The sequence below is a fragment of the Labrus bergylta genome, chromosome 2 (genome assembly GCF_963930695.1).
Source record: "Labrus bergylta chromosome 2, fLabBer1.1, whole genome shotgun sequence".
In the NCBI taxonomy this organism is placed as follows: Eukaryota; Metazoa; Chordata; class Actinopteri; order Labriformes; family Labridae; genus Labrus; species Labrus bergylta.
Genome location: NC_089196.1, coordinates 28,905,980 through 28,933,566, shown reverse-complemented (window position 1 = coordinate 28,933,566; position 27,587 = coordinate 28,905,980). Strand labels below are relative to the sequence as shown.

Sequence of the window (27,587 nt, the reverse complement as noted above, 5' to 3'; positions counted from 1 at the left end):
GGAAGGAAGGATGTCAGTGTTATGATAATGTCTCCAAATCTTCCTGTCTCAATTGTGAACACTTTGATTCATTTCAGCACCAAAACAAAAGACCTACTGGAAATACTGATTTTAAGATAAATGAAGTTGAAAATTTAAGCTCTTGCCTGCTAGATAAACATATTTATGTGCAACTGAAGTTAATTTGTGAATTAATTTCTCCTACATAGCAGATTCTAAATGCAAAAGATGACATGAAAAAGGCCTTGCACACACACCATCTGTTATTTCAACAGAATATAGCTTTGTCTTAAAGTGTGCAGCTAGAAAATGTCAGGACTCGCAGCTCTATCACGATAGATTATGAATTATGAATGAATAAATTTACACTAATAATACATTATTCATTAATCCAGAAGCCATACTGATTATTACATTAGCATGATAATTGACATAGCACTTGGACACAGTCAGTGACTCTGTGACAGAGACAATATCTGACTTCAGCCCAGTTCTCTCATCTTGGCCGCTCTTCATAATTCGGCCTATCCCAGAATTCACATGTGTACTGACACTGCATGAGGCAGCCAATGGCAATGCAGGGAGGAAATGGTCTTGGAAGGCTGTCAGGCAGGGAGCAGTGAATGACCATATATGGTAAAATCTGCAGTCAGCACGACTGAACGGCAGAAGCAGCAAAGGCAGAGGCAACCCAGCAGTACAGTTATTGGAACACAAAGTGACAAAAGTATGGGGAAAGACTGTGGATATTATGCACACCTAGAGTAATAATGTGTTTATGGATAGAGCAAAGTTTAGTTAGCAGCCAAACTGGTGTATACAAGACAGAACAACAGTACTGTGTCACTGTGCACACACCCAGGGATTACTAACAGCCAGGGTTGAGCACTGGATGAATGGTGCATAGAGGGATTGAATCCAAATCAAACACACACCACATCTGATCATCTTCTGTACAGTGCTTCAACATGGAATATGCGTTTATATCAAGCATTTCTTTATGAAGTGTTTGGGCTGTAGTTTTGGTCAATCCATAATGAAACAGGCAAACGCAGGATGAAAATACTGATAGGTGAAAAGGAGAGACAGAATGGAAAATGTGACAACTGCACGACAGATAGTCAGACAATCAGACAGTTTCTAGATAAAGGAAATAAATCACATCATCTGTAATGATTTACTAAGACTTCATTTCCCCTAATGTTGAGCAGACAGAGAGGAATTATCAGGAATGTTTCACTGAACACTTTCTAGCTGCTGCATTCACTCCCACAGCTTCCTTCATATGGAAATCAGGGAATAAATTAGCAGGCATCCCGCTAAGAGAGAGAAAGGGGGAGATTGAAAGCACGAGGCTGGGGAATGACGTGTTGAGCTGGACATCTGATGCCCTCTCTATAAATCCCTGTGCTCTGACAGGAGGAAGCAACAATACTCATGGCTGTGCTGAGTCACAGCGGCCTGCCGCACTAACCTCACCCTCCTGAGTCAAACAAAGAGATGGCTCCAATGGTTGACTACTCAAACTGAGTCTCAGACCTCAGGTCAGGGCACAAATCCACTACATCAACCTCTGAACTCCAAAAAATGATTTCCTGTTTGTTCATATATACATGAATCATGACAAAGAGCAGACAGTACAATGCTTTTTATGGGGCTCATGATTTAATAATTCATTCTCCTCCCATTAATGCATTGCTACAACAAAGGCAGCACACAGTTGCATATGGCTTAATTGTGAAGGGGGAAGGAGCATCATCACACTCATGCCTCCCCCCTCAGCCAAAGTGTGGTAATGACAAAGGGCTACGCTGGGAGAAAGCCTGGGACAAAGGCTCTGAGCAGCTGGCTGCCCACAGAGACTGGGACCGACACAGCAAAGGCAGATGGGTTAGCTGGACAGATGCACCCTCACATTAGGGATGGGAAAGGGTGGGAGGATGGGAGGGTGGGGGCGTGGCGGAAATGTGGGGTCTGGAAACAAAAAATTAAAATGGGACCAGGTGATTAAAACAGCAAGTGTCCTTGAATCAAGCCCAAATATTTATTCAAAACGCAGAACTCTTAAAGTAAAACAGACACTTTGTCCCTTATGCACGATACCAGATGGGAAAATCTACAGCTCACTTACAAATTACTTTAACAGGCATCACATCATGGTCCTCATTTTTTCAATTTATTACAAATGATGTCAAGTGCTGAGAGCATCTCTGTATTACCAGGCCACTGCAGTGCAGTCTAGTAATATCACTTGTAAGAACTGACCTGCCCCACTTTTGAGACCTGCATTTCCAGCTGAGGCTATACTGAGATTTCCAGATGGACCTGCTTTGTCAGAAAAATACTGTGGTGATAAACGCCAAAAATAGTTGTTAAAGTAAAAAATAGAAAGAAATTAAAAGGGGAATGCCCATTTATTTGAGATGTGAAATGAAAACTATCCCTTCCTACCTACAACTGACTCTTGGGCGCAGCTAGCAATGAGTACACGTCACATTTTTAAAAACACACGAATGAAAATAAACAACATACTATAATGCTTAAATGGCATGGTATTTCCCCCCCTGCGGCTCCACAGTCTCAATGTGAGGACTGTTGAAATGATGAAAACACCAAATCTGAAGGATTAGTCTGGGTCTCGCCTGCCAGCCTGCATGTGGGAAGATCCAAAAATCAAGAGAGCTGTTTTAATCTCTTATTTGAGGAAACTGCCCGAGGTTCACTCAGCACATAAAGACCTCAGTCTTTCACAACTTTAAAGCAGTAGTCAAAGTAGACTTTGTTCAGTAGTAGACCCGCCATAACTGTACTGGGACAAGGCAAGCAGAGGGCAGCTCATTCAAACACAGACACAGAGGGGAGGGAGGAGGCAGAGGGAGTGTGAAACCGGTCGAGCTCGTAGCCCACCTCCAGTGCGAGCTGCGTATTGAATGAGGTGCTGAGAGGTGGAAGCTGTGTGATGACAGGCCTAAGGATCCGGTCGCCTGTGCCAGGGCCTTCTCAGATGACATAGCTGGTGCACATGCACTGGTGTACACTAATTACAGGCCCAGGTTAAATCTGTCAACAGTATTGCAGTACTTATGTCACTCACAGTGTCAGGACCTGCCACTTGGCCATATCTCAGAGTTGCCTTTCAGAAACAAGAGCAGCCAGTAATTCACAAATATCATCTGTAATGGCACCCAAGGGCTCTCTAGGGGATATGCCAGAACCCCTTGACCTCTACTGAACTTTAATTAGACCAATTATGACATCAGTATTCAAACAAAGGGGAGAGACGTGTTCATCCAGCGAACTTGTTTGTTTACAGCTAAACAATCTGAAAAGCTGTCTTGCCCAACCCAAATGTAACTCTAGTTGGAGTTGAGCGATTCCTTATATGGAGGTAAGGATCAGAAGACTGTTGGCTCCAGGGCTTTGGAGTACTTTCTGTTGTACACATGAGGGTGTGTGCAACAGCCCGCTGGTAAACATTAATCCCAAGGTACACTAACATGGAGAGTCAGCAGTCCGAACTACAACAGGTAAAGTCCTCAAAGCAAATGAGTGTTTACTGTAAACAAAACATAGCAAACAAGCTTCAACTCTAACCAGCAGAAGACAGTTAGATTGTCCAAATATTCACCCCAAGCTTCAAAATGATACAATCTCCCTTGTTTTAATGATCAATAGTATCAAAAGCAAAACAATAAAAATGGGGTTGTGGGTGATAATTGAGATACAATATGTAAAATGGGTCTATAACCTTATTCTGGGGACAACTGAAGACACTGTAAATTGCACAAATACATGGACACCAGGTCTAATTTTCTCTAGAATGTTGTCAAAGTTTTAAATTCTGACAGCAATCAAGACATCTGGTTCAACTGTTTAACTTTTAGGTGAGTTATGTCTGTATTCGTGTCAGTCCTAATTCAATCTCTAAGAGCCTTCATGTCATCACTGATATGAGGACAATATCAAGATGTTCCCACCATCCACCATCCTAAAATATCTCAGTGAAATTTGATCATCTGATATCAAGGGTAACAAAATATCACATGCATTACCGCACTCAAAGACACACCATGCCTTCAAAAGGTCAGCATTACACCATGTCCGAGAAGGCTTTTTCTCATAAAAAGGACAAGAAAGCTACCCTCAAATCAGTTTTCAATCAGAATGTGCAGGGTCATCGACCTGTTGTTAAGGACAGGGAACTAAAATTTAGATCATTAAGATGAACACCACCGATTGTGCGTGAATACAGGATGCCAATATTACTAGAAATGAATCTCAAAATCTGCACCTCAGCCACATAATGCCTAACCAGTAGTTCGATTAAATGTGTAGGTGAAACCAAAGTTTTAAATGATTTTAAATATCACAGCAGTCTGTTTTCACTGATATTAACCAGTGTGCAGCAGGGCAATTTAAAAAAAGACACATTAAGACAGGGCTGCAATGATACCACATTTTTAAATATCCATACAATACTTGTATGGATATGTTTGGCTTATTAATAGTACTGAAGATCTGTATTTTTTTTTAAGGCTTTCGTGGCATCAATTACTAAAATAACAGACATGGTATCACATTAATACATGAGCAATGAAAAAGTATCAAAGTTTCAAATATTCTGACTACTATTTTCAATATTAAGAATTGTGTTGTCATGCTCTGAGTGTGTACTACTGTATAAACAAAACAAGCTGTAAATGCAAACAAGCCTACATATCTGGTTTAGCCTCCACCTTGTTGTCTCACAGGCCAATGTTGACTGATGTGCTCAGTTCAAGCCTATAATAAACTGTTTCAACCCTAACGATTCGTCATAAACTTACCTTGTGAAGAGGGAGAACAAGGAAAGCCCCGCCACCACTGGCCTCGATAATTATGGCAACGAATTTTGGGTTGACTGCACAGAAGGAGCTGTCCCATGTGACCCTTGACACTCGAATATCATCATAGCATTGGTCGTTCTTCACCGCTGCGCCAAAGACGTGACGGAATTTGCTCTGCCGTACAACTCGTCTCATCATATCTGTGCAAAGAGCAGAGAGGAACATGTAACATGTGCTTGTTAGAAGATGATCTCAAGGACAGAGTGCTAAGGTGAGAAAGCATCAGCAAATAGGTTTAAAATCACAGTAACAAGATTACAGGTATACTTAGAGGAGAACTTAGATAAAAATCAACACACAGTTTAGAAACTGGAGCTTTTCAAAAGACATGAAAAAATAAGGCCTTCTATCCACAAGCTCCTGCAAAGCTGCCAGAACAAACTGAGATCATGTGAGCTTTTTTTTCTGCCACGGCAGATGTGTTTGATTCTCTCACTCTGCAAGTGTGTTCTCACTATCCCTCACTATCCACTGCCTCAAGGGTCTTTTGTGGGATTTATTGACATCATAGCATAGATACTTTAAAATAAAAAGGAGCATAAGCAATACATGTTGTGACTCGAAATTTTTATTTATACATGATATAATCGTATGGATATGCAGTGTGGTGACACAGATTCAATGGTTCACTCTTGGCTCAGACGATAACAGTCAGGGCATGTCAGCTCACACTGTACAACCGGATCAATTACAACACACGACCAGACCTCGTTATTTAGGTGTTCACACTGTATGATCAGATTGTCAGGCATGACCTGAGAGCTCATTTTATTTCACTACATTTAAATTCTGTTGGCCAAGAGATTATTATTTATTTTATTTTTTTAAAGATTTATTTTTGGGCTTTTGTGCCTTTAATGCAGAGATAGTACAGTGGATAGAGTCAGAAACCAGGGAGAGAGTGTGGGGAATAACATGCGGAAAGAGGAAGTGAAAGTGAACCCGGGCCTCCCGCTCGAGACGACAGCCTCAATTCACGGGGCGTGCGCCCTAACCATTGCGCCACCAGCGAGAGATTATTTTAAGCAAAAAGGGAGCCCCCAGAAACGTTTCAACTCATCCCCATGTCAGTCCTCCTCACATCTGGGATCATCATTAACCAATTAAGAAATGTAATTGTACACTAAATACAATATTGGTTAAAACGCATCACTTATTCATATGTGACCATTTGAACCAGGGATTGATATTCAAATCCCTTCAATGCAAAGCATCATACCATGCTAAAAATTGTTAAATATTTAAAAGCAAATTTTCAGATTTCACAAATATACTTCATGAATCATAACAAAAGGAACAAAGAAACTTTACGACATTTCACAAGACTATTTTCTAAGATGAGCAGTTTATTTTCATCTTCTGTTGTGCCAAGTACTAAACATCTGAAATAGTAAGACGCTTCCTCGTGGTACAGTTAGAAAGTGCTGCTTCCATAGAGAAATATGACATACTAATAAAATAAACTGACTTTGTAGCTGGTTCAGCTAAAATCTTCACCAGGACAAGAATCTGCTGGCAGACACAGAGCTTTGGAAAACAAACCCATTCAAACGCTACAAGTCCCAGAGCTCTGTGCTTACAATAACAGACCACTTCCAAAGATAACAGAAAGCTGGCCAGTTTCAGATAAATGGCCAGAACTAAGGTCCAAGCCAATCCAAAACCTAAAGAAAGGTACTGTAAAATCAGTAGTATGAGTCACACCGGTATTATAAAGAGGTATAAAAGGTTTAAACTTTTTTTCCCTGTGTGATGATTTAGCAAAGTCAACAACATGCAGTTTCTGTAGCTCTTTCTAGTAACATCTGTTTTCACCATGTGGAGTTTGAACTCCTGCTAGCTACGGGTACAGTAGTTAAGCTCTTGGCCTATGAGGATAGTTCTGAAGTACGGACCCACAGCCCGCAAGTCATGCTGCGCACCTCCGCTGGTTACTTATTGTCTTTAAATGAGGAGTCTTTTCAATAAAACCATCTCTCCACAAGGTTTAATTAATTAATAATATAACACATTTTTCTTTAAATGCAGGATTATGATCTAATGAGGGAGAAAAGCAGTTGAAAAGTGGCACCGACAGCCTGCTCTGCATCGTTGTGTGTCTCAGCCTTTGAGCAGTGAAGCGGCTGCTCGCAACGGCCTATACAATGAATGAGAACTTTCAATGACGTCAAGTCGTCAGCTGCTGCACTTGCGGTAATGACAGTGCATGTCTCAGCATACTATACTCGTATAATGGTCGATCAGGTATATGGGACGCAGACTACTTTCTGGATGAAATAACAGGTATCAAAAAAAGTGTCTTATATATCAGAATTTACAGTGTAACTTCTCTAAAGCTCTTCAAATCTTTATTATTTTTTATGACAGAGCACATGGTAACAGACAGCTTAACAGCCTGATTCACCAACATGAGAAAATCACCGAACAGGATGTGGGACATGTTTTGGTGGTTTTTTTCCATTGTGTGTGTGAGAGAGAAGGAGAGAGAGAGACAGAGGGAGAAAGAGGGAGAGAAAGGGAGACTGTGTAAATGAGAAAAAGACAGAAAGAGCCAAAGGGAAAGAATGAGTGTGAGTGAGACATGAATGTTTCTGAAAGGACAACAAACACAACACAAGCAGGAAGTTCTTCCTGTCAGGATGTGGGAGTGTCTTTACAGCTAAACTCTTCTGTAAAACATGTCCGTCATTACACTGTTAGGGTGTAATTCATGTCTCCAAACTGACTTTTGCTTAAAGCTGTAGTTATTTACGGACACTAAAGTGTTAATCCTCTCTAAATTTTGGATTTTCCAGTTTTCACTGGGTTACATAAGAGTCTCTAAATCCTCCTCTGAACTCATCTGGATCAGAAGTGCATTTGTCGAGGAAACTAAATTTGATTACAGCTGGAAAGGCTGACGCAGACCAAGAGCAAATCACTGGCATCCGATTTTGAATGAACAGTCTCAAGAAATCCTTGATAGTTAAAATGACACTAAATTCATTTTAAGGGCATTACAGGATCCTTTGACAAATATGTTTGAAGGTAAGTAGTCTCCACTTTCACAGAAAGTCATCTGCAGCCAGGAACTAAGTAGAAACTGTTCATCCTTACAGAAATGAGGTGGTAGCCTGGGGCAACAAAACAAAGACAAGTTTGTGATGGTTGAGGACTGAGGCTTGCTTTCTTACTTTTTGTGCTGCAAATATGTCTCATTATTTTGCTGAAATAGGAGCTACATGTGAACAAACACCTAAATCAGCTACCTGTCCCATAGAGTTAAGGGTCAAAAATGGCCAGACAGGATTTGTTATGCTGCCGCTTTTACTTCTTCTGCTTTCTTTCACCGGAGGTTTGTAGTGTTTTTCTGATTATTACTCAAACGTCTCATCTTCTATAACTTGTTAAATGTAATGGCATGGTCGCCAATGAGGAGACATACTACTTACTGTAACTCACTGATGTTGGTATGCGTTTATAAAACTAATGCAGTGATGTAAAGCCCCAGACATTTGTACTAATTCTGCTGGTAAATGTTAGATGAGAGACCAGAACAGGACTTGATACAGCTTGCCAAAAAGCCTTGTTTGATGACACACAGAAAAATATGGCTTCTGTCAGGGTCGCCCCTCACCAATGTCAGGGATGCTTATTCATGGCAGTATAACAATAAGTATTATTTGATCACATTAAAATGATGACTCCATTGTCACTGCTAGAGTTTAACTACATGCAAAAGCCTGGCTGAGAGTTTTTTGCATTGATATGGATAAGGTGTTGGAGGCAAGACAGAATTAAGTGGACAAGAGCTTGACAGTCTAATTATATATCAATAACAATAGACAACATTGCAATCCAAAAATACACTTTTTTACCCATCCTCCCCTGTCTTTGAGTGCTCCTCTTCACACACAGTATTTAAACTAAGTCTTATTTGCAACAGGCAAGATCTAGAGTAAATTAGTCTCCAAGGAGCAAGAGATACCGTTGTGTCAAACACTTAAGTAAAACATGCAAAAGAACAGCAAAAAGTTCAGTTTATGCCACTGGCAATTGCATGGTTGTTTGGTTGGCTGCAATCTGTCTCCAAGACATGTTTAGTAACACAGACATGCTGCTTAGCAACATCAGGGAAATACCAGCCAAGAATAAAAAACACAAAACAACCCTTAAAACACGGTCTTATTTTGTGGAAAGTAGTTCTAATGATGGAATGAAAACAACTTTAAAATGTAGTTTATCGCTATTGCCTTACTTCACTGCTTCTCTGTGAGATTGAAGTAAGGAAAACACGATGGGCAGTTGAAAGCCAGGCTGATCAGAAAACCCTTGGAAGAGGTTCAAATCAAGGGCAGAGCTGTATTTGGAGTTTCTATTTAGCAATTATGCACAACTGTTAATTTTGAACTGTGTGAATTCCTTTGGTGATGTAGAAATAAAAGTGCACCATCTTCTTTTTTTTTTTTTTACTGAAATGAAATGTAAACTGTTTTCCTCTGCCCCTTTAGGTGAAATGTGGATATGTTGCTATAACAACTATGTCTTTCCATGGAGGCAAAACTTTAAGGTCAACTGTCGAGTTAGATGAAGCGATGAAGGCTGATCAAATCAACCACAGGGTCACTTCTATTGATGACAACCCACACCAATACTCAAGCTATTGAGCCTTGTCCATTCTTAATACAGAACTAAAAGGGGAAGGATCATCTCGCTCTTGGCTTTCTTCATCAGCAGCAGAATAGTACACTGTTTTATGCAGGAGAGATGTGCTGTTTTATCACCACAATAGTGTGACTAGACTATACAAAACAATCACTGCATTCTTGAGGTCAGTTCCGAGTCTGCACAAAGATCCCCAGTCACACAACCCTTTAGCTCGACAAACAGCAGGAAATGCTTAATATCATATGTTACTCTTGCAACAAAAAACACTATGAAGACGTGAATGAGGCCAGTGGTCGTTTATCTAAAAATCAAGATTTAAAAAAAAATACTTATGTTAAATCAACATCGACGAGATTGGGTTTGCTTTTGTTCAACATGTAAGACGTTTTTTGCTAAACGAGAGTACGGATACTGGAGAGAGGGTTTGAGCAAACTGTTTAGGCTGCAGCTGAATTTGCATCGATCACTCTTGGTGAGTAGGTCGTGTTTGTGATGAAGCTGTGGATCCTAACAATCCTTTTCTGAAAAATATTCCAATGTCTTAGTCTGGTTGCTAACCCTTGTTAGATTTACACAGCCATTCCTTCCAGGGGTTCAATTTCCAGTAAGTCAATCTTAACATTTATGTCTTCATCAGTGCACCTGCACATGCACAAATGTATCCACCGATCATGTCCTGGATTAGGACCAAACAAACAACAAACATCATCATCATCCCTGAAGCAAGTCTACAAAGAGACCAGGGATAACGGAAAATGATGGTGTGGTTCATTTTACTGCCATTTTTAATGGACTCACTAGCATGCATAGCTGTCGTAAAACAATATAATCTATATTTTAGAGAATCAAGCTTGCAGCTGGGCCAAGCTCAGTTTTTTGAGCATAGCTTTGTGTATAGCTGACAGAGCTGCAGTAAATCACTTACGCTGAAATGATGTGATTGTACACTCAAAAAGTCAGCATTTGGGATGCCAGTTTAGCTCAAGAGTCGGTAGAGCGGGCGCCCCATATATTCAGGCTACAGTGCTTACTCCCGGCTTCAGTCCTTCAATGCATTTCCATCTACCATAGAAAGCCCAGTAAGTAACCATTGGTGAACACAGTCATTCTGAACAAAAGGAAACGCCTAATTATCTGATTTTCCAAGTCGAACACAAAAAGAGATCCTTTCAGCCTAATATATACAGCAGCAAGACCTTAAGATAACCATTGGAGGTAATTTAAGGCAGTATTGTCTGCACATCATATATTTAACATCAATGTTTCCCCCAAAACAAGACTGTCACAATGATCATGGCTGACATTTGAACGACACATTGTCAGCAGGGGTTCTGCTGAGGCAGTCCAGGTTGGCACCAGCCTGACAGACACAGCAGAGAGAGACTGACACACACCTCCAGGGAATCCTCTGCTACTCAGTGACACTCTCCTGAGATTTGCAGCTCACTGATCCAGCCCTAATTCAAGCAAAAACCCCTTAAGTATCTGTTGGGCGGATCAGATGAAAGTAAAGCCGTGTACCTTATTGCCCTCAAAGCCAGCCTAGCTGACCATGATGTGCAGAGACAGAAGGAGGACCCCACAGCCTGAGGGAATGACCAGCAGGAAATGTGACCAGTGTGACACAGTTTTTAGACTTCACTGCATTCCTCAACTACTTTTACATCTACAAATTCTGTTGAGGAAATGTGTCCTCTACTGCAATCGTGGGCTTTATTCTTCACTTTCATTTGCAAATCATGCAGTCCTGCTTCTCCTTGTGTTTTTACTAAATGGTGCCTTATCAAGGATCAGTAGAATAAAACAGACAATCCTTAAATTCAAGAAATTAAGAAGGTGATAATGGTAGAATTTAACACTTTCCTATGTCTAACAGTCACAGTACAGATCACTGCCTTTCATTAAACAAGGGGGAAATTGTTTAGCTCTGACATAAGACTGCAAAACAGCTACATAGAGGAAACGCATAAAAAAGGCTTGGTGTGGGCTCATTGTTGTTTACTATTCCAGCACTTTAACCTTTAACCCTTTAACATCTCTTATTACTGGGAGAACAAAGTGCTTTTTAAGTCACTAGATCCAATATGTATCTCAGTAAGTGGATACCTGAATCAATGAAGCACAGAGGACAAAATCTAAAATTTTGAGTCATCAAATATCATCTAATTTGGGACAAACATAATTTTGTAAATGACTTTGTAGAGACTTTGGAGCATGTGCATAAAACACAGAAGAGATTGTTTCACATCCTCATAGGCGAGAGACTCAAATGCATAGCTGCCACATTCAGTTATGTTCTCACATTCAAATTAAAACATGGGGCCACCCCATTCTGTCAAAAGCTATTTGTCCTGGAACTGGTTTATAATTGACAGACCTCACAAACATCAAATTTATCAAGACATTGCCTCACCTTAAAAATAAACATACAATTGAAGGAACGAAAATTTTAAAGAAATTTAAGAGGACTTGAGCAGCTGTTTCAAGAGCAGTGTCTGGACAATGATGAGATTTTCTAATCCGCTTATTTAACGGTAAATAATGGAAAATACTGCCCTTTACAGCTCTGTGAAACCCAAGGTAAAGGCTTACTTTAAGACAATGGGGTGATCAAAACAGAAGTGAAACATGTCTTTTAGAGTCATCGTTCATATCTTTTCCAGCACCTTGTTTTTTTCTATGCATAAATCTCCCTGCGCTCTGCTTGTTCATAGTGAGCGTCATGACTGAGATGTGACATAACATGACAATCCCAGTCACAAAATGAGATGAGCTGATTCAGGAGAAGGAGGGGCTGTAGAATAATAACAGGACAAACAATCTCCACAACACAGTTACATCAGAACATTTCTACTCACTGTGTACCACTGAACACTTCAGTGCATGGAATAATCTCTAATACATGTCTATCAGCTATTATCACATAACAAAGGACCGTTATAAATATTTCTGAAATGGTAGTAAATGTTGAATCGGATGAAAACAGATCTAGTTCTCACAATAAATCGAGCTACAACAAAACAGAACAAAAACAATTAGGGCCTCTGAAATCAGATTTATATTTTTTATTAAGATGTTTCCCTTAAATTAGGAAGACCTCTGGTCAAAAACGTTTTGATTGTGATGAATTAAAAACTTTGTGGCATTTGAGCAAGTGTGCGGACAAATCTTCCTCCTCAGTCTGCTGTTTTTGCACTGCCCTGCAACTTCGTTATGTGTGTCACTACTTCCTCTTTCTATTTAACTATTAAGCCACTTTTTTTTTTCTTTTTTTTTTTTAAAGACAAATCATTTTAAACTTGTGACAGATGAACTCAATTCTAAATACTTCAATCTAAGACATTCGGTGTAAGTAAAAAATGTACGTCAGTGCCTTGCTTTTGGTTATATGTAATGTCTTCCAGGGCTGCCACGACACGAGAACATAAAACTTAGATATGATGGTAAAAATGTATCAATATGGTTACCGGTTTCCTTGGATTTCTTCGTTCATCTGTTGTCTCATTCGGGTTCAACAAAACCAAACATCTGTGTCATTTACAACCATTTCATATCTTGAAAATGGCATGCACTTTACAGCCCAAGTTAATGTGGATACATGCTATCAGCAAATAAAACAAGGCCTAACCATTTTTCCTGGAAGGTCTTATCTGTTACATGTGTAGTTTTGTAATTCCTTTATTTGTTGGTGTATTTCAGCATCGTTATGTCAGACGTCCCTGCAGAGTCTGCTAGTCTGATCTTGTTAACCACAGTCTGTGCAGCAAAAATACACCCCTTTAACAAATGTTACACTAAAGTACAGGGGGGGATATAGCATGTGAAAAAAAATCTACATAATGGATATTTTTCAGAAGGTTTCATGTTTTAACTGTAGAGATGTAACAGCTGTTAATGTAACAGGCTGTACTTTCCCACACTTTGCAGTCCATGCTGCCCCTCACTGCCACTACACTCACACCAATGATGCCGCCTCAGTGCTCCCCGTACACTGGCTGCCTTTTGCCTTTTGTCACCAAGACCACATGAGACGCCACCTAAATCCCCTTCCTGTAACCAAGGCCACGGACCACCATTGTAATCAGATTCCAGCTACATTCCGGTGCTTTATGCAACAATGAGATAAGGTGGTGTTTTTTCACCTCTCCCCAACCCCAAGTGACCATGCAGGCTACTGCTCTGCTCGATTCAAAACAATACATTACGCACCAGTGTTTCAAGGAATGCTATTGTGTTCTTTTATAGTTTACAGAGGAAATGGGACTTGCAGACACGATACCAATTCTGCTTACAGTTGGACTCAGTGCCAGGCTACTTTTAGATGAAAGAACCAAGTACCAGCCTCAATAAAAATATCTCAAACATAAATAAAAATGTAAAGATGAACAGATTTCAAACACATATATTGTGTATTTATTAATAAAATGAATCGTGTTAGGCATTTAAAGATCGAAATGAGTCACCACTGGCAATCAAAGCGGATGTTTTGCCAACTTCCTCATTCCAAAAAGGAGGAAAAACCAACTCCTCATGTACAAAATTAGCAAAACATGTCAGAAAATGTGTGTTTCATGTGCTGCTGTACATGCCTTCAATTGTACTAGACACAAACCAACTTTCCAATTCCTCTTCTATGAATGTGCTGTAAGACTTAAGAGACTAACTCCTAAACTTCTTATCCTACTTCAAGTCAAGATTTAAAAGAACCTCTTTTAAAGTCTTATATTTACTCACAACAGGAAAAGCTCTAGACTTTAAAAGTGTTTGTGTAGTATTACTGTTGTATCAGAAGCAATCAAACTCATCATATGAACCACTGACGTTGTTTCACCTGCACCTCTGCTATCAGATGAATAACAAAAACAACACCACCACAAGAGGGAGAATTCAAGAAGCCTGCCTATTGTTCTTTTTAAAAAATAACTCCTATGATACAGCCTGAGAGTACAAAGCAAGCGTATTCCTCTTCCTGATCAGCTACTTCCCCCTCCCCCAGTGAGCAATGCAAAAACCACTGCTCCATTTCAGCAGATGTTGTCAGCTGTGGTGGGAAAGACCAATGGCGGAGAGGGTGTTACATGCAAGCTACAAAGCATAATAAAGGTAAAAAATGTATTAAAGAGAATATTAACTTCTCTCTTTAATTAAGATCGCAAACACAGCCATCAGACTTATTTCTTTAATAAAAATAAATATGACAGAAGCATAATCATATGGTCTACATAAACACCAAGACAGCCAATAAGCTGAGACAGACAACTATATAAAGTTAAAAGCATGAACTGTCTGTGGGCTGTGTCTCCCCTGTGTAAGCATAAGCTGCACAGATTTAGGCATGTGATCCTCTTCATTGCCAGGCTGGTCCAAACAAACAAACACTCTAATATGCTTAGCAGTTGGTTAATGAGATGTGTCTCCCTACCTATCCTCAGAAAAAAAAAGTAACACCTGAATCTTGTCTGGAAAGAAATGCTGTGCATCAAACCCAGTAGGTAGATCATAAATCAGTAGAATCTTTACGTTGCTGAAGGTTTCTCATCATAAGACTGCAGACTGCGATAACATCTCCACTGACAGGACTGGACACAAACTGAGGTATGTGAGAAATGTGAAAAGAATGCAATCTTTCAGTCAAACTGAGTTACAGAGTTGACCAGACATCCATCTTTTTTTCCACGGGATGCTGATTATTCAAGCGGACTGACATCAGAGCTAACTCTAGCAAGAGAGATCTCAAATTATACTCCTTTGTTCTAATGTGCACACTACTTAATCCGTGAAATAAGGACTAACCCTTTACTTTTTAACAATTTCAGCACACAAAATAAAAAGTGAGCTGAGATGGTAAGCAGGGTTGAAGCTAGATTCAGTCAAACCTAACTTAATTCTCATTAGTATCATGAAATGGATTAATTGGACATTAATCTTCATGGTCTTCCTGTCACCAGTTGAAATGTTTTTTAAAAATGGTGCACTCGAGATTGCACCATAGCTGAAACCAGAACACTGTGCTGCGGTTGATAGGAACCAGCACTCCCTAACATCTCACGCTCAGTTTCCCTCTGCTTCCTGACCCACTTCCTCTCTCTCTCAACTCAAACATATGAACGCAGGCTACGCACTTCTAAAGACCTTGTACCGCAGCACAACCAGCAGAGGTTGATGTGTCTGGAATGGTTAACAAGCCCAAACACAGCTGTTGTACGGTTGACTGTCGACCCCAGGGTCACGCTGTCAGCCCTCACCTGCTCTACATCCCACAGCGGGTCTCCAAATCCTGAGATTCAAAAGCTGATTACACATGATCGCTGAGTAACCAAGTTCAAGAAAGAGGCCAAATATGCAAATCATGCTGACCTTTTGGCACACTGACCAGAGCCATCACAAATCCAACTGGCCTATTGTCATCATGAGCAAGCAAATGAGCTGCTGGTGGCATACAGAGGGGTCACACAAAAGGACTAGTTTGGGTCAAGTTCCAGCCGCCTAGGACTTGCCTGCGTAGAGACTGTTTGGGACAACCCATCGGGGATAGGATCATCAACAAAGATCTCCCCTTAAAACTTACATTTCAAAACGTACATTTTAGATAGGATACACTCCTATTCCAAAATAGTATTGTCATTTAAGAATTATTTAACTTCTACAAGCCGGGCTAATTCATAATACTTTTAAACATGGTTGAGACTTTAAATTTGTGAGTGGATTGACTGAAAATTAACAAAAAGACAGATTCAAACACATGTTTAAACAAACGCATCCTTGATAAATGCAAATCATTATTTTTTTGTCCTTTGAAAATGTAAAGCCCTCACTCATCAGTGTTTGTTATATGCACATGTTGGATGGTCTTCTTTGTCCACACATAGACTTCAACACTGGCGTATTCTTATCTTCAAGTCTATTTTAGGTCCGCTTCTTTCATACCTTCTGACCTACATCAGTCAAAAGAGTACATGGACTTACAATCTTGGATTCCTGGACCTTGTCCTGCTGTCAAAACTGAACAGGGGAAAAATGGGCATTTCAGTTTGCTGCCTCCTTTACTTTGAACAAATTACAAAAAGACCTGAAACGTAATGAGCTGGTCTTGTTGGACGCTTTTTAAGACGATGTGTTAAATGACTTGGAGGGAGACACATCTGGTGGTAGACGTTCCCCCTGATGTATTTGTGGTTGTGGGTGATCTTGAAACTATTTTGTCTCTTTTAATGTTTAGTAATTGTGCATCTTTATCGTTTTTGTAGTTACGTCTGCTTGTTGTTTGTCTGAGACTGTGTTCATTTTGGTGCTGCATGTCTTGAAAAGGTCACTCTTTTAAGTTTTGACCATCTTTTATTATTATCTCTGAATACTGATGGACTCAGCAGTACACCGAGTTGCAGCATTATAGACTACACAACCTTACCAGGGCTCTCAGGACATCAAGTGAACGTCTGTTAGTCATCCCAAGAATTAAATCTAGTTCCGGAGAGGGGGTCTTTAGTGACTGTGGTCCTTCTCTCTGGACCAAACTACCTGCTGAGCTGATCCATCACAACTGTCTCTACTATTAAAGCTAAACTCAAATCTTTTCTCTCAAGCATACAAATAATTACTCTTTGTGTGTGTGTGTGTGTGTGTATGTGAAAGTGTTTTGTTCCTTATTTGATTTCTGTATCATATTCATGATTGTTTAAACAGCTATTGTGTCTCTTGTATTCCTATGTTTTGTTTTTTTACCTTCCATGTAAAGCACATTGAGCTTACCTGTAATGAAATGTGCTTTATAAAAAAAACAACTTTCTATTCGTGTCTATCTCAGCCCTCATAGCTCAAATCGTATCTAATTCATCAGCACAGATTCTGCATAATTTCAATCTGATGATGGTTCTCCACGTGTTGTGACCTGCTGGAGGACTCACAGGCGATGCATTTGGGTAAAAAATAATTTGCATTTACTAGCAATGAAGCAGGTTGTATCTGCAATAGCTCCTTTACCATTCATCCCATCCAAACCAGTGTGTTAGTAGGTCAACTCTGACTCGAGAATCTTAATTAATATTGCATTTTTCATGAATATTGATGTTCAGACGTATCGTCTGTGAAGGAGAGAGACTTGATTCTGTGATGTTTGTCGGTCTGGTTCATTGTTCAGGTGTTACAGAGTCAGTGTGAGCAGCCTCGGTGCCACGGGCCAGGGCGCGGTTGTGCTGCCTGCCTGAACCTCCGTGTCTGTGGATCTCACAGATAAGTTTTCCTGCCGCACTGTGGTTAGCTACCCCACCCCGCACTGTTAAGATACAACGTCCTGGATTATCCACGGAGCCACGTCTAAAAGCAGGGAGTGAAAACCTAACGTGAAAACACATCATTTATCTTCAGTTATCGATAAGAAACTTTGTCAGTTAACCGCCGTTAACGGCTAACGCTAGCTTTAAAAAAAAAAAAAAAAAAAAAAAAAAAAAACTGTTCAATTCATTTTAGCTAGCGAGAGCACTTTCCTGTGTGGATGTGACGTTAGGTGGGAAAACCATGGACATTAAACCACATTTTACATCCAGATAAAATGCTAAACACACTCGAAATATGTCTCTTAATGTTTAACCTACCTTCTGAGAGGAAAATGTAAGTATTCCCGAAAAGCCGAATGATATAACAGAGCCCAACGAGTATCCCACTTGATTCCTCCCTCAGCCGGAGCCGCTGCTGTGCTGCTTGACACCCTCGCTCTGTCTGCTCTTTCCCGACTCTGCCACAAGACCCGCCTCCTTTTTTCTTTTGGCGAGCTATGAATGGATTATCGACTTTGACGGACAGCCGCAACAGCCAATAAGAGCCGTTGTCGTTTTGTTTGGCTGAACATGGAATAGAGCTCACGCCTTGCTTTTTTTTTTTTTTTTTTTATACAGGAAGCCAGTCACTGAAAATCATAATCAATTGTGTGTTTATGCTGATTTCATTGCATGCTAATCTTCTATACAATATATTACTACATCCTTTTCTGAATATGTACACACACCACCTCTCAATAACTACCCTCCTCCTACTATCTTCTTTAAAAAAAAATCACAAGTACTAAATAATCTGAGTAATGAAGCTCTTTTATGGAACAGTATCCAACTATTCTCATCTGGCAGGAGAAAATAAATGAGCCAAGATGATGGACCATTCAGGGAAAAAACCTTGAGGGTGATGCAATAATAAAAGGGTAGGTATAGTGTGTTTATGCATACACACATGTGGTAGATGGGGCATGACTATATTAAGACTGAATACAAGAGTATAAACACAACTGTACATGACTGGTTGTTTATATTTGAGAGAGTTACTCATCAAAACAATAGATGTTTTTAGGCAAGCTGCTTGCTCTGTCTTCGAACAAAAGCTGCATCTCACAGTTTGTGATAAACGCAGAAAAAAACAACATAACATGCTTATGTAATGTGTCTATCTGAGGAATCATTTTATAATCCTAAAAAATCTATTTCAAGAACACAGTGTACCACAAGTGTATAGCAGCGCCACAAGATGGCGTTATTTCCCAAATCCAGAGTGATGCAGTCTCTTGACAGAGGAAAACAGCTGTATTCCATCATTAAATCTATTTTCTCTTCACCCTTCTGCAGCCTCTTATAGATGAGGGTTGATGCAAGTGTTTGTGGTGAATCTGGCAGACCAAATCCTCCGTCGTTTTTTTTTTTTTTACTTAAATGACTCACTGATCTCTTTACCTGTAATCCGGCTATTACTCTGTGTTCTGCACTATGCACAGTTTCTACATACAGTATTTCATGTTATATTATTGTACATTTGCTGCACAAAGGGGACGTCAGGATACTAGAAATGTAAACTTCCATACAATATTTATATCTGTTTCGATAGATAGAAGTGATGTGTTGAGGTCAATTTTGATATTAATCATAATAAAGTTCAGCAAAACTAAATTACACAAAAACATTGGCATGTAGGAGTTTGAATGCTGTCTTTTGTTTTATTCATTCCTCTCCTATGCACATATCTTATGTCGTTTTTTAAAGTGTTGGTACTTTTCTATACTATCTATCATTCAAAAAATTAACATTTCATCATTTTAAAACACGTGGTATTGAGAAAGTATCAAAGTATCGAGCATTTTGACAATCTTACAGCAGATATCACTCTTACCTTTTCTGATCGATGGCTTCCTCTCGACTCCCTTCTCTGGGGATTTCTGAGCTGTGTCGAAGGCGGCCTTCATCTGAGCCACCTTCACCGACTGGCCCTGCTCATCACACTTCACTTCAGCTGGTTTGGGTCGCTCCTGGTGCTGCAGCTTCTCGTGCAGCTGAATAGACTCCTTTATAAGATCGGAGACAGGCCTAGATCTGGAAGTGCGCTGGGAATTATCTCTCCTTACGACTGTGTCTCCTCTCTCTTCACCAGGTTTGCTATCAGGTTGTTCTGGCATAATGTTTTCTGAGTTAAGTGTTGTATGAAGATCCTGCTTCATGTCTGCAGTGAGCTGATTGCTTTCCTCTGAGACTCCTGCACCGGTCTCCACAGCTTGTGTCTTGTCCTCAGTGGAGTTCTTTACCTCCCTCTTCCTCACACATTGATCCTGTGAGCTCGCAGAGCCAGACGACTGTGGATCAGCTTTGCTGTCGCTGTCACTCTTTAGTTGCAGAGGTGGGCCTTCAGTGCTGTTGTCAGTCTTCTGAGAGGTAAATAAATGGCTTGAGTCATCCCTTTTTGTGGGGGGAGACTTTTCCTCAAACATTGAGAAAGGTGCAGATTCCTCAGATGTCACACCCCCCGCCTCACATGACGCTTCTTTATGTGAGACAGCTGATAGTGAGTGATCTGAAGGCAGGTTTTCAGAGGGGCTTACCTCCTCCACCTTCTCCTCAGGTTTAGCATGAACGGAGGTGATCTTTTTCTCTGACTTCAGACAATGAGCTTTTGAATGTCGTGTCTTTATGTGTGAGCTCTCACACAGAGCGTTACTGATCACTGATGGCTGAAAACAAAGAACATCTGAGGACGTCCTCTCATCGGCGTCTGTCTGATTCAAATCCAGTTCCTTTATGTGAAGATCTTTTTCTGCGGGGCTTTCCATGTCACCTGCTGACGAACATGTGCCTACATATGACTTGGAGATTTGATCTGAGGAGAGCTCTGTGGCTGCGCTGTAAATGTAATGCTTTGCAGCCTTATTCATATTCTTCTTGTCCGTTACATCAGCCTCTTTCATCTCTGAAAGATCCGGGATTACCTCCTTTCTGTTTCTCTTCAGCAGCTTCTCCAAAATAGAGCCGGGTTCAACGGGCACGTCTGGATTTGATGATTCAATCATTTGATTTGCGCTGTCTTCAGTTGTGTAATTCACCAGATAAGGCCTCGCAGACTCCCTTTGATCCCCAGAGATTTTTGCTTCAGTCAAAGAGGAGTCATTCAAACCTGGCTCCACCTCACACACTGCCGTTTCCTCTTTTGTATTATCCTCTGTTTTCCCTGTTGGAGCTCCACAGTGAATGGTATCACTCATGTCTAATAAAGACTCTTTCTGCACGTTGTTTTCCAAAGGATGTTGGGATTGAGCTGAAGGCGGTTCCTTCCTCTCACTCAAGAGGCCCACTGTTCGTGCACAGAGTTTGATATCTTCATCCATCATGGCGTCCTTCTCATGAGGATGAACCGACGGGAACAGATCACTTCCTGCATGAGCTCCAAATCTGCCCATCTCCACTTTTGCAGTGTTGTCTTCTTCAGGTTCCTTCAATGCATACCTTTCCTCTGAAACACCAGCTGAGAAGTTTTCATCTCGCTCCTCCTCATGTGCCATGGTTCCTCCTTCCTGATTCTCCATCGTGACCTCTGAGGATTTCTGAGGCTCCTCCTCTTTCTTCTTCTTCTCTCTCTTCACTCTGTTGAAGGGCTTGCGCGTGTTGGCTCTCTCCTCGGTCCTCTCACTGCTCTCTAGGTTCTTGTGCGTCTCCTGTGGAACCAGTGGCACGGTCCTGCCTCCTCCTCCTCCTCCTCCTCCTCCTTCCTCCTTTCCTGCTGCCCCTCCCTGTCTCACCTCCCTTGCAGCGAAAGGACTAACCAGCGGATTTATGTGCTTCTCACTCGAAGGTGTTGTTGGCTCCTGGCCGGGGCTCCCTTCCAGATCCTGAGCGTCTGGCTCTCCTGAATTTTTCCTGTTGCTACGAGCCTTCTCCTCCTCCTCCTCCTCCTCCTCCTCCTCCTCCTCCTCTTCCTGCTCCACCTCACAGGAGCTTCCTCCTTCCATGACATCACCTGTATGACTGCCTGCATCTCCAGACTCCGGGCTTGGCTTTGCCTCCTCCAGTCCTTCACTCTGAGCTGGTTCTCCCTCGCCCAGTTTGTCCTGGTTCTGTCCCATCCTGGTCTGTAAGGAAACACACAGTTAACCTCACAACAAAAATACAATCCTGCCACACACTTACTTAAATTTTCCTGCAGACCATGATTGATCTGACTTTAACCACAGCCTACATCACTCTCAGCATCCTAACTCATATTTCCTGTTCCAATAACACACTGCCGCTGAAACAGGAGGGAAAAAATGAGCAGACGCCTGGGATCAACATCAGCGTCTGCACAGTAGAAACAGTCTTTGGGTGGAGAGCATGTAGCATGTAGCGAACAATTCACAGTCACACAGGAGCTCCTCTCATGGACGAGGTGATTCGCAGTATCTTATGACTCCAGCTGCTATTGTATGGACTTGATTGGGTTATTCGTGCACTTGCAATGACCACAGCTGCTCATCTTTAAGGAGAATAACAGTCACAAGATGTTGGAACAATCTGACCTGTGAATATGAATCATTTGTTTTTGAATGATTCAGCACAATTGCTGCACATTTCTTTATGTTACATAATTTAAGTTTCAAACAGTTACACTCGTAGAAATCATGATTTTTTTAAATATAAAGTTCATGTAAATACAAGTCTCTTAACACACTATACATGTTGGGAAAAGTATCTCTAAACAGTTGAAAAGACTGAGAACTATGTTTGGGTGAATTTTGGATTTAGACTGCTACAATGTTTTTCATAGTTTTAAGGTTTACGATTTTTGGGCTTGGGCTCAATGACACTCTGAGGTTCCCAAACATAATCCTGCTCTCTTAGCGCTAAAACGATATAAAAGCTCTGAGCACTTTAGCGTCTTCAGATCTCTCATTGGCTGCAAGTTTCTACAAGTTTCTAGGTTCCTTCATTCTGCAAGTTCATCTTCCCCATGGATGCCAGAATTTCAACACTTTAAATCACAGTTTTTGACAACCTCAAGAGGGTATAAGTTCATTAAACAGACACACCCTGAGCCTCCCAGAGTGGAGATTATTGCTTCATGGTTCATGATTTTGAACCTAATTTTATACACTTTGAGATATGTGTCTTCTGTTGAATATCAAACTTAAAATACATACAGTGTGTTGTATTGCTTCATATGGACTTAAAGTAAAAATCTCCCTCACATCAAAATAAAATCAGTGATCAATGTTTGGGGATAATCAGTAACCCAGCAGACAAACAGACACGCAGTCTGACTAATTGATTATTTACGATCTGTATTATCAGAAGTCTTATGACGCTCTATCTGAAAACACTTTCCTACTCTTTGAATTTTGAGAGCCAGCTTCTTTTCTCTTGTTGTTGTTGTCAGAATATTTGGTAAATTAGTTTTCATGTGACCTAATGAAGATATCATGCGTCAGTCTTTTTTTTTTGCCTTCTATCATGTGAGATTTATGCAGAACATGTTTTATGTAAGTTTAGTTAAAGCGTGAACAGGATAAAAAGCTCTGCATCAGTTTCATATCAAACCTTGTACACACTTGCACAAAACTCCTGAAAACTCAGGTTATGAGCTGCATGCGTGAACACAAACAACCACATGTTATACTTGGACTCTATCCAGAGTTTCTCCTGCCAGACAATTCTAGTATTGTTTCTGCATGAAGTCCACGTACGCTGATGTGAGAACACAACAGGATTTAATCAGCAGAATTCCCCTTGAGGTCGGAGGAGGGCGTGGTGACATTTATTACCTGCGATCAGTGCACGACCTAGACAAGTCTGTATGCAACCGGTACAATCTCTGTGCACGTAATTAAACTGTTCAAAATGTTTTCTGTTCTCCAGGAAGTTCTTTAACACTCTTTTGTTGATATTGTGATTCTGTTGAACTACATGTAGCATTTATATAAAGACCGATATTCTCATTACAGCGTCGTGTGTGTGTGTGTGTGTGTGTGTGTGTGTGTGTGTGTGTGTGTGTGTGTGTGTGTGTGTGTGTGTGTGTGTGTGTGTGTGTGTGTGTGTGTGTGTGTGTGTGTGTGTGTGTGTGTGTGTCTTCACTTTAGATCGGTTTTGTGGTTATTTAGGTTCCTTCAGCCCTTTTCACACATGCACTCCTGGACATTTCTAGAAAATGTAAGATTTTTTTTTCCTGAGTTCCCCTTCCACACATGACCCTTGCAGTGGGAGATTTCCACTCTTGAACGGGAGGGGTCAGGACACGACATACAAAGGTGTGATGTTCATGAACATGTACCAGAGGGTGTGTGGAGCTACAAAATGTTGAATCTATGATTACAGATTTTACCTTTAAATCAAAGCTAGTAACATTCAGCACATTCACAGCATCAACAAATGACTGGTGAGCAGAAAAGAGTTCTATGCAGCTCTATGATGTAGAGATCAGTCCGTCTTCTCACTGGATCGCAGGATATAAACATCAACACCCTCTCATCCACAATTTCCTCAATATTTCCTGCTACATTCACACATCGGCTCATCCTGACTTCATGCAGACTTTTTTTTTTATTACCAGGAGTTAGGCAGGAAAAAGTCCAGATGAAGTCAGGAGGGAAACATCAGCTGTTAACATTCACTCATGCAGCTCACTCAGAGCAAGTGTGAAAGGAGCTTTGAGACACATTATCCTGCAGCTCTGCTCTCATAAATACGATGTCTGTGGGTACGCTGCTGCTGATGATGATAAATGGACAAAAAGTGTGGGAGTATTATCAGTAGCAGAGGAAGGAGGTGGAAAGATAGCAGGAAAGAAAAACATAAGGCAGAACATAATTCTCATGCTGCAGAGACAAACTGCAGCTCCCTGAGATCATCTGATCGGTTAATAAGTCGTCGTCCTCCAAACTGCTGCAGTAAGCGGAGAAAATGGAGAGACACAATGAACAATGAAGGGGACCATGAGTCTGTATCCTGTCTCTGTGTGAAGACATATGACTGCTGCTGTCTTATCATCTGACAGGCCTGAACTCTGGCCAGACACATGGCTGAGGGAGCTACAGATACCGTCCTGCAGTGGAGGCACAGCTGGCTGTGTGGAAGCTCAAATGTTGTTTTTCATGCTGACACAGAGAAAGAATAATTACAAATAAAAACCCATAATACAGTGAGGAAGTGTTTGTGTCTTGTCTTTGGATTGCTCTCATCATTTGGACTCATCAGCAAAAAATTCAGAGTAGAGTTGAGTGGAATTTACTTTCATTGATTATCTTCTACTTTCTCACTCTCTGTCTCCATCACAGTCTGGTACTCTGTGGTCACCACCAGGCCCCGCTGAAAGGCCCCGCTGAATGGGCCCTCCCAAGATATGGTTTAGATCAACGTGTGCACATTCGATCAGTACTGTTAGTGCTAGCCTCCTGGCTAACATTAGCTCCCTCTGCCTGGCTCCCATCAGCCTTTTGGAGTCGACTGAAATAAGTTTCTTAACGAGTTCTTGTTGGCTTCAAATGCCCGAGCCAGCTTCCTCCGTTTCTGGCATCCTAACTTTGTGCTGATCCTGGAATGGATATACTTTCTACCAACATAACTAGCATAACAGTTAAGCTCACTGGGCCAGGTTACGTCGGTAACATTAAAACAAAATCAAGGCTCATATCATTTGAAGAAGAGGGCGTTCACATTTTCAAACAGGCTACAATTTACTGAAGAAACAATTAATAAAATGTGTGTTTTTGTTGCTTTAAGAGGTCATGGTGAGTATTTAGGTGTAAAATAAGATTTGGTCATTGCTGCTTAAAATTAGGAGGGACCATGTTTTTTTTCTTAACCTCTGTGCCCCCCCTCCCCCCACATGTGACATGGCCCCAGAAAGATTTCCCCTTTATCCCCCCTTATGGGCGGCCTAGGTCACCACTATGGGACACGAGCCGGCTGCAGCGTATCATCCGCTCTGCATCCCTACACTAAACCCTGAGGTGTGAAGGTAAGAGTGTTGCAGACCCCTCTCGAACATGGACTCAGGCTGTTTTTAAAACCCTCCCATCAGGGCGAGAGGAGGCGGCGGTCCATCCATCAGGACTGACACGTCACAAGACAACAGTTTCTTCCTCTCTGCTCCGAGAAAGATAGACGGATATTTTACTGACCTCGAGGGAAACTCAGGCATCCAGTAGCAGCTTGCAACACATCTGACATGAAACATCTGTCACATCCTACATCCCCGCTTCCCCTCTCATGTACATGTTAACTCATAAAACAAAAATCACACATATACAAACAATGTTTATGAAGCCCCTGCAAAGTTGATTTAAAACCTATACACAACTAATTAAAATAAGACCTGTATGAAATAAAAGCAGAACTATTTTATGCATTTATTTTTGTCTTGATTGTATTCATCTGGCAAGGCACAGAAGTGTTTTTATGGTCGCAGTGAAACTGTAACATGAGTCTGTGCAAATTTTACATTTTGTAAATGTGCTGATGTAATATTCAAATCATCTAGACTCATTCATAATGCCCCTGCTGCTGCCGCCAGACCCAGCCTCCTCCAGAGGTTACAGAGTTTCACCCAGACCCAGAACAGACCCCTAAACATCACAGTCATGTTAAGACACTCGGCAGACTCACTGTATGTGGGCCCCCCTAAACTTCATTATCAGGCTGATGAAAATGTTTTCAAGTCCCCCGACCCTTCACCATACACATCGACACATAAACACTTACACACTAAGCACACTGCCAGTCAAACGCTTTGCTATCAAAGTCCTACATGTTAAGACTTCATCTCAAACATCGTCTGCACAAAGTAGAGAAGAGCAACTTCAGTCAGGCAAGAAACTGAAAAAAACTAACACACAGCTTTAACGGAAGATTTAAGAAGAGTCCTGCTTCTCAGATTTCTTTATTCCTGACTCTCTGAATGGTTGAAGAACTACCTACAAGTTAAAACTGGACTAAAACGTTCAGTCCTGGAATAACTTCATTAACTAATTTGGGCTTGTTTACAGATCTTCCCAGTCTGAGGACACTTACTTCTTTTCTCATGTCCAGTTTTCATCTTTATTTTTGTGTTGATTGAGTCAACTGCAGAAAAAACGATCTCACACAGGTATGATGTAGAGAATAAGTTGTTTTCTCTTTCTTTCACTGTCCTATCAAAATAAAAGAATAAATAACACAAATAAAACACGATGAGATCAGAAAACACTACTTACTCAAGTTCAGGACAAACTCAGCAGAGATTAGAGGTTTATCCACAGGGGGCGCCAAAGTCAACGTTAATAGAAAGTTCCTCACAGGAGCTTTAAGTTTCTTGACAGTAGTAGTGCCGCTCTTTTATAACCTTTTACTGTTTCATTCCACATTCCTTAGAGGTGTAAACGTACTCGTCCAAACCCGATTCTGATTGTGACCCCTCAGGCAGTCCGCCCCTTTAAAACAACTCCTCCATTATCTCGTCCGAAAGACCCAACATGGTCACTTGATCACCATGTGCTCGCTCTCTCTTTGCATACTCAAATGTACAGGAATCTAAAAGCAACGAAGCAGGAAACAAATCGGAAAAAGTTTTAGTATCAGGAAACTTTGGAACCGATCGAATGTCTACGCTCAGAGCTCTGACGATTACATCACAACAAGCTTTAGATCTGACAAGAGGACAGGTCACTACTCCTACAGCAGGATTTACATTATATTGATCCCTTATCAGATGTTGCGTTCACACTTACCGGTTAGAAGCCAAGTCGATCGTCCTCTCCCTCTCCCTCTCTCTCTCTCTCTCTCTCTCTCTATCTCTCTCTCTCGG

At 41.0% G+C, this 27,587-nt stretch overlaps 2 protein-coding genes across 2 annotated transcripts in view; both read right to left on the bottom strand.

The window, feature by feature from the left end:
• The window catches only part of coro1ca (coronin, actin binding protein, 1Ca), a 33,963-nt gene extending 15,683 nt beyond the window's left edge, over positions 1-18,280 (bottom strand). The window contains exons 1-2 of the mRNA XM_020643234.2: positions 18,125-18,280; positions 4,827-5,026 (exon numbers count right to left, since the gene is read on the bottom strand). Of these exons, the coding sequence (XP_020498890.2) occupies positions 4,827-5,024 (198 nt within the window). The 5' untranslated portion in view covers positions 5,025-5,026; positions 18,125-18,280. The remainder of the gene's footprint in view (positions 1-4,826; positions 5,027-18,124) is intronic.
• si:ch211-108c6.2 (uncharacterized protein LOC559375 homolog) lies at positions 17,660-27,465 on the bottom strand. The gene is made up of 3 exons (XM_065962134.1): positions 26,998-27,465; positions 19,680-21,903; positions 17,660-17,805 (listed from the first exon to the last, which is right to left on the bottom strand). Exons 2-3 carry the CDS (start codon positions 21,895-21,897, stop codon positions 17,660-17,662), a joined length of 2,364 nt encoding a protein of 787 aa, XP_065818206.1. The 5' UTR covers positions 21,898-21,903; positions 26,998-27,465.
• Between the last annotated feature and the right edge of the window lie 122 nt (positions 27,466-27,587).